Here is a 13143-nt window from a genome sequence, read left to right on the forward strand (position 1 = left end):
ACAAAAGCATCTGGAGGATTAAAACTAATAAAAAGAGAAAACTACTTAAAGATAAAAGCACCGTACAGAGTATAAAACCTACTGATAATGAAATTTGGGTAAAGAAGAATCTTTGGATATACCAAGTCATCTATAAGAATACTGTGCATGAGCAGGAAAGTGACTATATAAGCTCTTAAATAATACTAAACTAGAAAAGAACTAAAATAACAACATTAAAACTGTTTGTACTGAAAGTCATCAGAAATAACACTAAGAAAAGTCTATTGTATATTTAATTAAGGCGCGTCAATCCTACAGAGAACGTCTACTGAAGCAGCAATGTTTGCTATTGTCCTGATTACTAGATCTTTAAAAATACAATAACCAGTAATTGCAGTATTTCTGATGATATCACTGTCACATGAGAAAGAAAATGCACAACTACCAAACACCACTTACAAGGAGGTTTGACATACCTGTTTGAGGTTTCCACTCAGTGCTGCATAGATTGCTCTCTCATATCTATTGAACTGCTCCTAAAATAAACAGTAAAAAAATGTAACTTTTAATTACAAAGCATATAAATTTTATAGTCAATTTACATTTTATTGCAGATTAATCCATTACAAAATGTTCCATCTAACAGTTTCCAAGAAAAGCTGGAAAATCACAGGACACACCGGGAGCCAAAATAAGAATGGCAAGTGACTTCCCCTTCACTGGCATCCCCTTGTAACCTATCTGAAAAATTTATATTGACCTGGAAAGAAAGCAACATTTTTTCTTTCCCATTCAATTAAGGCAAGATGAAAGTCAAAGTCAGTATCAGCAGTTTCACTTTCAATCAAATAGAAAAGTCAAGACATTTCCTAAGCCTGAAAAATTGGTGCTGATTATGTAGATTTCTCAGTACAAGAGAAGTGAAATACATGCTACTTCAAAGTCGTCTTAGAAACATTAATTGCAAATCCTATAAGCAGCAAACACAGAGGGGGTAGGTTTATTTAAAATAATTTTACAGAATTCAGAAAAGTTCAAATTTATATATTAATACCAAGCAAATCAACATTATCTTACCTCTTCAGCCATACGCCAACAACTTATTTTCCAAATGCATCTGTATGGATTACCTTGAACAGGCTCCAGCTCTTTTCCTACATGCAAAGAATAATAAAAAAAAAAGAAAAAAAAAAAAGAAAAAGGTGCTATTAAAAAAAAGAGAAATCAGTAACAAGGTAAAGCCTATTTTCTGTTACTAACCCAATTTCAATCCCTTTGCAACTCTTCCCAAAGCATTTTGATGCTTTTGACTGGACTGTAAGGTGGCTTTTCTGGGAAGTTTGGTAAATGCACATCTTAAAGTTACAGTATTTTGAAAGCTTAGCTGCTGTCTAGCTTTGAAGAAAATAATGTTTTTGACCATAACATATGTTTACATTTTGAAAACACAAAGTTAAGAAGAAAAGGAACTTTTGTATCTTAAGGAATAAAAACTTCTAAAAAATGTCACTGCTTCAGCCCTTCTATTCTGCATTCATCTGCATGAGGGCATGCATTGTGGAATTAAACCCCACATAACAGCAGGCTAGGTAGGTACACTCAAAGCAAGGCTAGGACACTGGTGAAGCATGCAGATCAAAGTAACAGGCTATCAGGATTTTAAAAGTAGAAAAGCATTATGCCTTCCAGACCTGGCTATGTACAACACTTAGACACGTTCTTAAATTCTTTGTGAAATCCTGCAATGTCCTGAGCATAAAGAGAAGGCACTGTTATAAGTAGGACTGTGTCAAGGAACCCCAGAAACAAGGAAAAAGGTAATTTAACAATTTTCAAATATTTTAAAAGCATCTCTTTTTCCTGCATTTACATTTGTTGAACTCTGGTCCTACTATACCTTTCTGAAGCTGGATATAGAGTCCAACTTTGAGTCTGTAAGCAACAAAGTGTTTGCTAGGTGGCACAAGTCAGATGTTGAGAAAATACAGACTGAGATATAATATGGAGGTGTAGAAGACCTGTCCGGAACTCTGAGACATCTATTTCCTAGTGATTACGCTTGATTTTCAAAAAGAAGGTGACTTTAGCACGTTAAGTGGATTCAGTGAACTCATACCTTCAACTAAAATATTTTCATATTAGTGTTTACACGTTCAACAGACATGGTAAAATATTTTAGATACATAAAAGGCTCTTAAGGTGAAAAGAAAGAGCTATTTCTCTTTGCTACAGACTGATATTAAGAGAAAGCCCTCTGCCCTATTTTTACATCTGTCTCAAATGCACTTTGAAGCCGGTACCTCCATTTATGTTAGGATCATGATACAATTTCCATCCTTCCAAAGTTGCAGCTCTCCAGGCCTGACCACACCGTTTGCATAAACGCTGTGCCTGAAAAATAACGGATTTTCTCAGCAACAGACTTCAAGGTAGGAAAACCACCAGCTTCTCCTTTAAAAATTTGAACATTAAAATAATGAATTTGTGGGGAGATTCTACTAGGCAAAAAATAAACACAAAGAATCTTAAACTCAAAACAACTGAAAGATCTCGAAGTAAATAAAACGTCATCAATTTTTTTTTTCACTGAACACTTTAGTTTTTCAGCCAGTATTTATAGCAATGCGAGAAGTATTTTACAGTCTCATCTCTGCTAGCTTAAACAGCTGTTATGCATCCTTCTGGTAAGTTTAGTTTAAGGTGGTGTCTTGTTGCTTAGATGTATAATCCATTTCTTCACACAGTTGATGTGGCCTTCCAAACCCCCCATGCACTTCCAAAAACAGCAACCCCACCTTTCCCATAATGATATTCAATAATCTATCCACTAGCACACAGAGGTTTAATTCAAAGTTATTTTGAACAGCATGGAAAGTAGAATAGAAACTGTACAAAAAAAGCTTGCCTACAATTCTTCCAATCCTACACCCCTGAAAGAAAAAAAAAAAGTCAGCTGAAGATTATCTAATTAGTCTGACTGGTACTGTTCCAGGACTCACAGTATGAACAGTGAGAGAAATTGCAATATGCAGTCTTAGTTTGTTTAGCCAAATTGTGTTCTTTTCACACTGGAAGGCTTGCAGACATTCACCCATTTTGGGAATAGTGACTAACAGTAAATTTAAAGAATAGACAAGCAAGTTGTTCTAGCTTATCTGCTGTGTATTACCTATTGTACAGCAAATGAACAGAGGTTCATTCTTAGTTTAGAGTAAACTCAAAAGTACTTTGACTTACTCTGTCGGTAGTGAATAATCCAATTTATGCTTATCAGTAGGAATATGATAGCAGTGACTGCAGAACAACTGATGCTGCAAATTTATACTCATATTTACACCTGCCCTGCAGCAATATGCTCATGTGACCATACTATCAGAAAATTAATAGATGTCCATCATATTAGAACAGAATACTAGCAAGGAATCATAGTCCTAAGTCTAAGGTCTTGGGCACAAGAATCTCAAGTCCCTTTTATTCCCCTCATTATTCAAATGTCATTATATATACATAGAGCCTGGTATCAGTTTCCAACTGAGGCCTTTAGACAACACCACAACACAAGTATTTACATGATTAAGTCATGAAAGCCACTTCACAACTGCAAATCATTATTCAGAACAGCTCTAGGACTGAAACTGCCTGGATGTTACTCAGCTGAGGATTAACGCAAAGTATACACATCACATATTCTCTATGGTGGGGGAACAAGCAGACTTATGTGAGAGCATTAATGGAGAATAAAAATGTGCTTTCTAGAATACTCAGTTAAAGTCTATCAGAGTTTTCACTGCTGAAGACCCTGCCAAACAATAAAGGTAAGAAAACAAAAGGCAGAAAGAAAGAAAGAAAGAAAGAAAAGTTGTTTTAACTACTAGGAGTAACCACTGTAAATAACTACATTTCTTCTGATGGCACTATTAGCCTACAGAGCTTGTACAGTGGTCCCCAGTCCTGGGGCACATCTCTAAATGTACCATTGCAACTGTTTGTACAACAACATGATAAAAACAGGCCCGGCTCTCTCCCTCAACTCCACTCAGATCATATACCCAAGGGAACGTTACAGGAACAGAGCAAGTAAAGTTTGCTTAATTTGATTCCTAAAAAAAGCATACATCAAACCTGTCTAGTTAAAATTGCAAGCGTATTCTACTCTAATATATCTAGAAGGAAGCCTGTTTAATCCCCTGATTATTAGAGCTGCAGTTAGGAAGTTCTTTGTAACATTCTGTATGTTTGTGTGGCAGTATTTAGTATCAAGCAACTACAGTAAAAAAATATTGTCAAACAAACAAAAAACCCAAAGATACATTTTTTCCATAACATCTATTCTACATCCAAAATTACTTAACTAAATGCAAGATGCTATTAAAATACTAATTTAGCAGTTCATCACTGTCAGTATTGATAATAAATTGAAAATTAAATCACTATAAACCAAATTTAAACAGACATTTTAGTACACAGCTTTTCATTAGCTTTAATAGTAAGATTTAAAACAAGTTACACTAGTTAACCAAGAAGATACTATAACTATCTGCAGCTTACCTCATCTGTCATTCCTGCTCTGATGAGAGTGAAGAGATACTTCAATAACCTTGCATCATCTTCTCGGTCCAAATCATCAAGTGGCAGTTTCTGTCTTATAGGAGCATCTGGATCCTGCAAGGAAAAGTCACTATCTATCCACACAACGCCTACATGCCTCTCCTGATGATTTCCTGCCCTGTTTTACGATTTGGAGTCACTTTTTCACGTTGGAACAATCTGTACAACCCATATAATATCTAGCATGATACTTCCCCATCTTTCCTCTCTCATTTCCTTTATTCCTCTTCTGTCACTGTTCCTATCAGAAGGAGCCATTGCAATTTCTTTATTTACTCCACCACCTTGTTTTTTGTCCCAAACTTTTCACCTTCCAGCTCTTCTCACCTTCAAACAGCCTCTCCCCTTCTGCCTCTTTACCTATCAGACTGTGTCTCCTCCTCCACCTTGTAACTGAGAAGGCTTTTCACAACAGCTGTACTTCCTTCTATTTAATCCAAACAGATTTTCTCAAGCCAATCAATACCTCAGATCACTCTTGAGCTGAATTAATCTTCTATGACTGCTTTGCTGTCACTGAGACAGTTCATTACCTCCTTCTACTGGAGAGTCCTTTCTTTCCTTGACTTCCCTCCTATTAGCTTTTCCTATAGTAGCTCTCAAGGAATCCCATCAGGACTTGGTTTCATTGTACCAGTTACTGTATAAAGATAGCATGCCCTTATCTGCAACGGCTTCCAAACAGTTTTATAAGCTTTTCTGGTTAGGAACATGAGTTTGTTTCAGGCATTGAAAGTACTAATAAAACCATTTACTTCACCAAATAGACCACAGGTACTTGTCATGAGGGGTGGGGTGGGTGTATGAAAGTGAATGCTGGAAGAAAACAGAAGTCCACATATCCCAGAAGGAACTCCGGAGGTGCCCTGCCTCACAATATCTGTTTTAGATAGTACAACTACTTTTGGATAGCACATCTATCTAAAAATTGGTGGAAGGCTGTGAAAATAGCATATATGGTCTAATCCATTTTGAAACCAAACCTTATTTTTAAATAATACTTACCAACTCTGTTACCAGAGCTCGAGAACTTCCAATGTATGTATTCAACTGTCGCTGCTTCAGGGTATGTAGTGTGTTCTCCCTGAAAACAGTGAAATGTTTTTCAGGAAAATGTTTTTTAGCAAGCAACTTTTAATAAGACACAAATATTGAAAAACAGTTTTTGTTATATGGATTATGGTTACAGAAGAGACACACCTGGTTTGGTTGGTTTATCAATGAACTATATTACTGTTGTGAAAATGCAACATTTCACAAGGAGTACAATATCAGAATCAATTCACATGTCTTTGATTTATTTCAAAAGCATCCATCATTTCAATCATTGATGTATTCAACTATGTATTGATTTCTGCATGATGAAAATTTCCCATTACCATTCACTATAAAGTCAGTCGAGGACAGGAATTCAACTTAGGATGAACACATAAGTCCAAAAGCCTGTATTCACTGGCCATTAAAAGCAGGTTTATTCTAGGCATCTAGCATGAAAGGCAGTCTTTGGGCTTTTCTGCTGTAAAACTCATCATTGATAATAAAGATGACACTAACAGCTTCTGGTGAAGGGTCAATGACACAAAGTGACAACAAGAACTTAAACAGGCAAAAATTAAAGCCAGACAAAGAAGTGACCACCTGAGAAACACAGAATAAAAATGGTTTTATCCAGTGTAAATAACAGGCTGAGCAGCAGGTGACAATCTCTTATTGTGCCTTACTATGAAAAATCAAATCTGTATTCAGGTTAAGATTAATTTAAGTCACTTAGATGGTCTTCCTTCCACCCTTGCCTCCCAAAAGCAGTAACTGACTTTTGAGAAGATATACTTCAGCAGATGGGTAGGAAATCTCAATTCTTACATCTAAGAATTTAAAGAAAAGTGAATGAACTGAACAACTTTTAAAAATCTACTTTTTTTAAAGAGTGATTCTGTGTCTGTGCCTGTGAATCCTACACTTGATGGGAGCATGTATACAGTCAAAGAAAGTCTGAACTCACCAATATACAGATTTTGCATAAAACTCAATATTATCGGAGAAGTCCCCAATATCATCCTTGGCAATGCTCTCTAGCCAATCTACCACCAGCTGGAATAAAATTAAATTGCATTTTTAAAGCAAACGTGTTACAGTATGTTAACTGTCTTCCTCTCATCTCTGCATCTACTCGTTATCTACATGGTAACCAAAGGCGTACGCATCCTGAAGGCTATTCCACTTTCATTTGAAGCATCCAATATGAAGGTTGTTTAGGCACTTGATCTCTATTTCACACTATATGCTGCAGTTACCACAGTGCTACTTAATAGTTCATTAATCACCATCAACAGTAACAGATGCTCCAAATGGGAATAGCTCTCAGCCTTCCATCCTCTCCAAGCTAGCCTGAAAAACATTTCTGATCTTTAGAAATTAAAAGCATTATTTTTATGCGTACAAAGAATAAAACACTTCAGTGAATATAAAAGAATATTAGAAACACCTTAAAAAAGTGCATAGAGCATTAGTGTTATAAACATTTCAGTGTCTACTGATCTATTTCCATTCTCATCTTAAAAACTTTCCATCATACCTGGCTTTGTCGAACAAGTGAATCTTTCTGAAACAAGTTGTCTACATTCGTTTTTTCACTAGCAGTTAAAACCTATTTAAGAAAAAGCTGATTATTATTTCATGGAAAAGAAAACTTGCCACAAAACCACAAATACCAAACTGGACACACACTAACTCATAAACTTTCTACAAGTTCAGTATGCTACCTCTCCCCTACCCCTTTTTTAAACATAGATGACAGTATACATTTGTTTTATTTGGATGGTTTTTCACATCCAGTTACAGTAGAAATCATGAAAATGAGATTCAGAATATAATTCACAAATGTATGGTCACAGAAAGATTCTACATAGAAGATCCACTGATTTCACTGACCGGACTCATATTATCCTAAATCCCATTTATTACTGTATACATAAAAAAAGACATTTTCCAAGACCATATGCACATTTAACATGAACAAGTGAAAAACAAAAACCAAAAAACCCAGCCCCAGAATCCTGATCCTTCTATCTGCTCTCCTGCATTAATTTAGCTTTCATTAGACTTGCAACAAAAAGAGAACAGAAGATGCATTTTCCTAAAAAAGATAGGAGGAGACTGTTTTTTGGCACAACGGTGTTTAATTTAATAGTGACAACTTAGCAGTGGGAATCCTAGAAGAAGCTATTTTATGACTGAGAAAAAAGCAACTGCGATCATAAATTTTATAAAGGCAGAGTCACTTTACTTATTGTTTTGTCTTCCTAAGCATATTCTGGCAGCAAAGGCTGGAAGCACTACATTGACATAGACAAGAAGACTGCAGCTGAAACAAGAATGCTAAAAAATTTGGATTTCTCTTGAGATAAATTGGAATCAGGATTGCAAAGGCTAGACAACTTGAGACCACATGTTGTTCTTTTAGGCAAAGCAAAGTTATCTCTGACCTACGAGAACATTACAGCTACTGATGCAACTTTTAAAAAGGAATAGTTAATTCCTAGTGGATTTTCCAAGTGTATGTGGAATACTTAAGGAATTAACATAAGAGTATAGTTGATAATATTTTTTACCCTAGTATTTTCTCTTTAGAACTGAATTTTTAAATTCAGTTTTCACTATATATGAAATAATTCAATATTTGTCTTGATAAAAATCAAATCAGTCTCATGTTTTGTTCACATTCTTTCACCTTTGAATTTTGAGTGGCTGCAATATTGAGATTGTAAAAATAAAATACAAACATTTAGCTTGTATTTAGCTTATTTAGCTTACATCACTTAAAAGAAGCCCCCAAAAGTTCAAGCTTACCGTGATATCAAATGTAGTTTCATCTTCCAGTGCAGACTGTATTCTGTCTCTAGAAATAAAAGGGCAAAATGTTAATGATTAAAATAAAGCTGAGAAAATTCAGCAGAATACGTAACAAGTGAAAGTGCTTAAAAATACCTTTACAAAAATGTTCTGTTAAAAAAATACTAGAAGTTGCAAAGGTAATAATAATAGACCCATTTAAAACTTTCATTTCTGTAAACCGATAATAAATAGACATACATATCAGCACCTAGTTCCATAAGCAGATTATTAACAGGTACTTAATTACTTCACTCCGTATTTCTAAACTCATAAAAAATATATATCCAAGAAAGTCAGCTCAGTGCAAAAACATAATGTGCTTTTCAAAGGAATTACCTATAAAGCGAGGACAACAGTCTCCAAGTTACCATCTCCTGCTTGAGAAGCCACAAGACACTGGCAGTTTTTGAAAACTTTTGCTGTCCAGGAGTTGCCCGATAAACTATTTTCCCTAGTATATTCACCTGAGGTAAATAAATTTATACAGTTAATATTACCCATCATTCCATTTTTTTCCTAAGCCATTACAGCAATCTTCTCATCATCCTGAATGCTTTCAGACAACCAAGTCTGATTACCATCTCTTCAAAATAGGTAGATGATACTCTACACCATTAATTCTCTTAATTACTAATAAAAGTAATATTAACACAGCCTAGAGGCCATAAACCAAGAGAGTAGCTTTGTTTTCCAACACACTGTACAAACTCAGGATAAAAACAGTTTATGCTGATCAATGTAAAAGCACCAACAGACTGGGAGAGAAGGCAACAACTGAAACCAAAACAAAAACCAAACCACCAAAATCCCCAACTTTGATATTGATGTATCTGGAAAAAAGTCAGCCCTAGTGGTATTTGTGACAGCATTTATGCATTTATCACTGCCTGAATGGTACCCTTCCCTTTCTAGCTCTGATAAATGAGGAAACCGAAATGGTTACTGCATAATTTACAGTATCACCAAAAAGAAATTCTGTTATCTTTTCCTTTATTTATTATGACAAAAACTTAATACAATAAAGTCTTCTCCATCAGTAGCTAAGTCCAGAGCTCCTACTACTACTGAGATTGCCCCAAACTCTTACATTTTAGGAGTACCCAATTTGTCAGGCATCAATATATTCATCCGTTCTCAAGTGCAAGGTGAACAACAGATTTGGAGAAAAGAATGAGGTGTACCATCACGATGCAAGAGAGGAGCATGATCTTCTGTTCCTTTCTATTACCTCCCAGAAAACATGAAGAGTTCATGGCTGCTAGGAGCCATTGAGCTGCTCTCAGAGTACAGCTGTGAGGCAGCATGAGAGCTTGGGGCTGTTGCTCCACTCTCACCCCAAGCCCCATCAGCAACATCCAAGCCAATCCTTGGAGCAGCATCCTTCACTCTACTTTTGTAGGTTCTTGGCAACATACAGTCAACTCCACTCAGTTCCACAGGGCTTAAAACAATCACTCTATATTCCATGATCTTGTAGATGGTATCCATATTGTCAAACAGGAGGAATGGAAGAGACTTTATTTTCCATTTCAGCTTGGAAGTTCCACCATCTCCCAAAACAATCAAATTCACACTTATTTTCCTTCTCTTGTCTGCTTCCCACATGCCTTATTAAACATCTCAGCATTCTCCAACTGAGCCCCAACAACAAATTTGCACAAAACAGGGCTAGCAAGGTTTTACCAGGAATGCATTTTCTTAACACAGACACATATGAAGTCTCTTAAAAAAATTATCTGTCCACCTCTCTCTTTTGTGATCAACACTTATTGATAGAAGCATCATAATTTCTTCCTTTCAAACTGTCAATCCCAGCTAATCCTGAACTGTCAGTCAACAGATAATCATATAAAAAACTGTGTCTAAAAGCAGACACCTTAAAGCTAACGTTGAGCCCTCTACTGCCAGCTTGTTAGTAACGTAGCAGAAAACTCTTAAAGCATCATAATACGATTATTTATTTATACCTGAGAGAAATAAGTATACTTCAATCCAGTTTATTACCACTAACAAAAAAAAATCTATACATCTGCTCATGTTTATTGTCACTTAATGCTTGTAGTAATGGCAGCCAGATGACATTTTCAGTATTCAGCAAGCTACACAATGGGTATTCCTCCGCCAGAGTAGTGCATGAAGAAAGAGAGATGCTATTCAATGCTAGTGTTCAGTGACTCATAAGACTGTAACCAGCTGGAAGATTTAAAGTATCTATGTTAAACACTGTGACTTCTCAGCTTAAAGAAAAAAAGCAATGCTCCTTTGGGAAGGGACTGTAAAATAAATAAAAAAACCAAGCAAACTACTTGCCTGACTGCTACAAATACTTTCATACTCATCCACAAGATCGAAAATGGTAGTTGATGTATGCTTCAGGAAGGAATGTAGAAAATCTGAGTACATGCTCATAGTAGCTAGAACAGATTTAAAAAGAAACAGCCACATTAATCAGACACAACTTGGTAAAAAACAACCCGACAGAGTGAATAAATGATAAATAAATCATTCTGATGACAAGGCATCTCATCTTTCATAACTAAACGAGGATAATGATGGTATGAACTACTGATATCCCATGAAGTCAGAAGAATTTATCAGCTAAGACAGTAAGATACACAGAAGCTGTAAGTGAAATAATTCTAAAACTTTTGCTGTAAATCTGTCATCTGTGAAAGTTTTAACAACAAACTCGTTTGCATATCTTCACAAAACTAATCCACCTTGTGTCTTACATCACCAGAGCATCTCATTTGTGCCATCAGCTCCCACAGAAAACGCAAACTTTCAAAACCCCAGTAACTGGAAGAAATTAACTTTCTGAACTTTTTTAATGAGACTTTTAATGACAAAAAAAATCAGCAGAGTAATACAGAAAAAACCCTGTATATATTTACATCTCACAAATAAAACGTGTGGTCAACTATTATGAAAACTTCAGATTGTCTCACCAGCTTCCCCAGGATCATCCTCACGCAACAGTACAGCGCTCACAGTGACATCTTCTGTGATGTTGGACATGTCCAGATTTACAAACATTCCTGTCTGCTGAGGCGAGAGTGCCATTGTCCAGCTACTGTCATCCAACTAGAAGCATAACAAGAACATAAGGAAAATGAATAGCAATCTCAGACTATTACAAGCCTAGCTCCGAGTTTTTTTCTTCTATATGAATGGTATAAACAAATCAATCCTAAAAAACTAATAGTGAAATAAATGCCTTTAGATTAGGTGCAACTATGCTTTTAGCAAACAGCTCTGAAAAGATAAATTTTAATCTGGAAAAAGGAAATTCTCAATTTTTTTTTTTTTCATGAAATAACTAAAGTAGAAACTAATCTAGTAAAACTGTCTACTTTAAAACACCGTGTATTACTTTTCACCTTAAAACAAATAAGTCACTCTAAACTTTCATATTCTATTATGCTAAATGTTTGTCATTCAAAGTAAAGAGAGACAGACTAACACTGACTAGGTTGTAAAGCAGCTGTGAAAAGTTAAGCAAAATAGTTAAAATTTTAATCAGAACCATTTCAACCTTCTTGGTGAATTGCTTAAAACCATTTGATCAAATGAAGCAATATATGTTTAAAATAGCAAGTATCAGAATATTAAAGGGACAAATAAAGACATACCTATACTTTGTGGGGGGTATTTCAGGGGGAGATATCTGATAACATATCAGACATCAGAGCAACAAAATGGCCAAAACAGAAGATAGACTGTACATATACTGCACTGACAAGACAGCTTCCTATAGCTGTTTCCATGACAGCAATTGCTTTCTCAGCAATAATTAATGCTATACAAAGACCCAGAGGTGTGTCACTAGTCAATTCTTTTTCTTGAGTCTTAAAATGGTCCCACTCAAACAAGTACAAACAGGGAACCAGATGACATTGCTGTAGTAGTCTCTTAAGCATATCCAAAAACTGTGGACATATACCTGTTATTCTTCCTTTTATGTTCCAGTTTCTACCCACAGTATTCCTCTTGCCTGACCTCTCTCTGCCATTATGCCCTCTAGCCAACCAGAACAGAATGCTACAGCACTCTGACCGCAAAGTGAAAATAACAAGAAACTCAGTTCCAGTAAAATCATATCAGGTCTCTGTGGGAAATATGAAAAGGGCTGATGAGTGTTCTTATCTATCAGCAAGTAAATTTCCACAAGACATAATTTTAAGTCCTTTTTCCATCACCCTCCTGTGAAAACCTTTGTCTAATCCCAAATTTCCCACCGCTGATCTAAACCGGATTCAAGTCAGAGCACCAAATGCTAACCTGAAATGTACTCCACTTACAAAACACTAGTTACAGAATAACAAGAGGCTCTGAATCAAGAGGAAAAGTGTCACTTCTAAGAGCTGGATACCTATTGATCAATCAGGCCCCAAAACTCAATAACTTAAGGAAACAAACGGGCTGTATCAAACTACAGAAACTAGAAGGGAGAATGAATTAAAATGCACATACAGAAACACATCTTAACTTGTTTTGAGTTAATTTAAAAATAAAGATAAAATACTTCAGACGCCCCTACTGATAACTTTTCTCATCAGTGTTTTTCCAAAGACATTACAGTAGAAGATAATTAAAGTAATCTGAAAAGTCATCAGAAGAGCTTGTTCTCTGAAGCCCAAACTTTAACATCTAAGTGCA

At 35.7% G+C, this 13143-nt stretch overlaps 1 protein-coding gene across 3 annotated transcripts in view; it reads right to left on the reverse strand.

The window, feature by feature from the left end:
• Positions 1 to 13143, reverse strand: part of NUP107 (nucleoporin 107) — a 31802-nt gene that overhangs the window by 11044 nt on the left and 7615 nt on the right. For all 3 annotated transcript variants that reach the window (XM_074827272.1, XM_074827274.1, XM_074827273.1), the window contains 11 exons: positions 11433 to 11568; positions 10795 to 10898; positions 8821 to 8948; positions 8440 to 8488; positions 7166 to 7237; positions 6593 to 6681; positions 5596 to 5674; positions 4531 to 4644; positions 2283 to 2373; positions 1060 to 1136; positions 459 to 518 (listed from right to left, as the gene is read on the reverse strand). In XM_074827272.1, coding sequence (XP_074683373.1) covers positions 459 to 518; positions 1060 to 1136; positions 2283 to 2373; positions 4531 to 4644; positions 5596 to 5674; positions 6593 to 6681; positions 7166 to 7237; positions 8440 to 8488; positions 8821 to 8948; positions 10795 to 10898; positions 11433 to 11568 — 999 coding nt within the window. The remainder of the gene's footprint in view (positions 1 to 458; positions 519 to 1059; positions 1137 to 2282; positions 2374 to 4530; positions 4645 to 5595; positions 5675 to 6592; positions 6682 to 7165; positions 7238 to 8439; positions 8489 to 8820; positions 8949 to 10794; positions 10899 to 11432; positions 11569 to 13143) is intronic.

The sequence above is a fragment of the Strix aluco genome, chromosome 5, assembly GCF_031877795.1.
Source record: "Strix aluco isolate bStrAlu1 chromosome 5, bStrAlu1.hap1, whole genome shotgun sequence".
Lineage (NCBI taxonomy): Eukaryota > Metazoa > Chordata > Aves > Strigiformes > Strigidae > Strix > Strix aluco.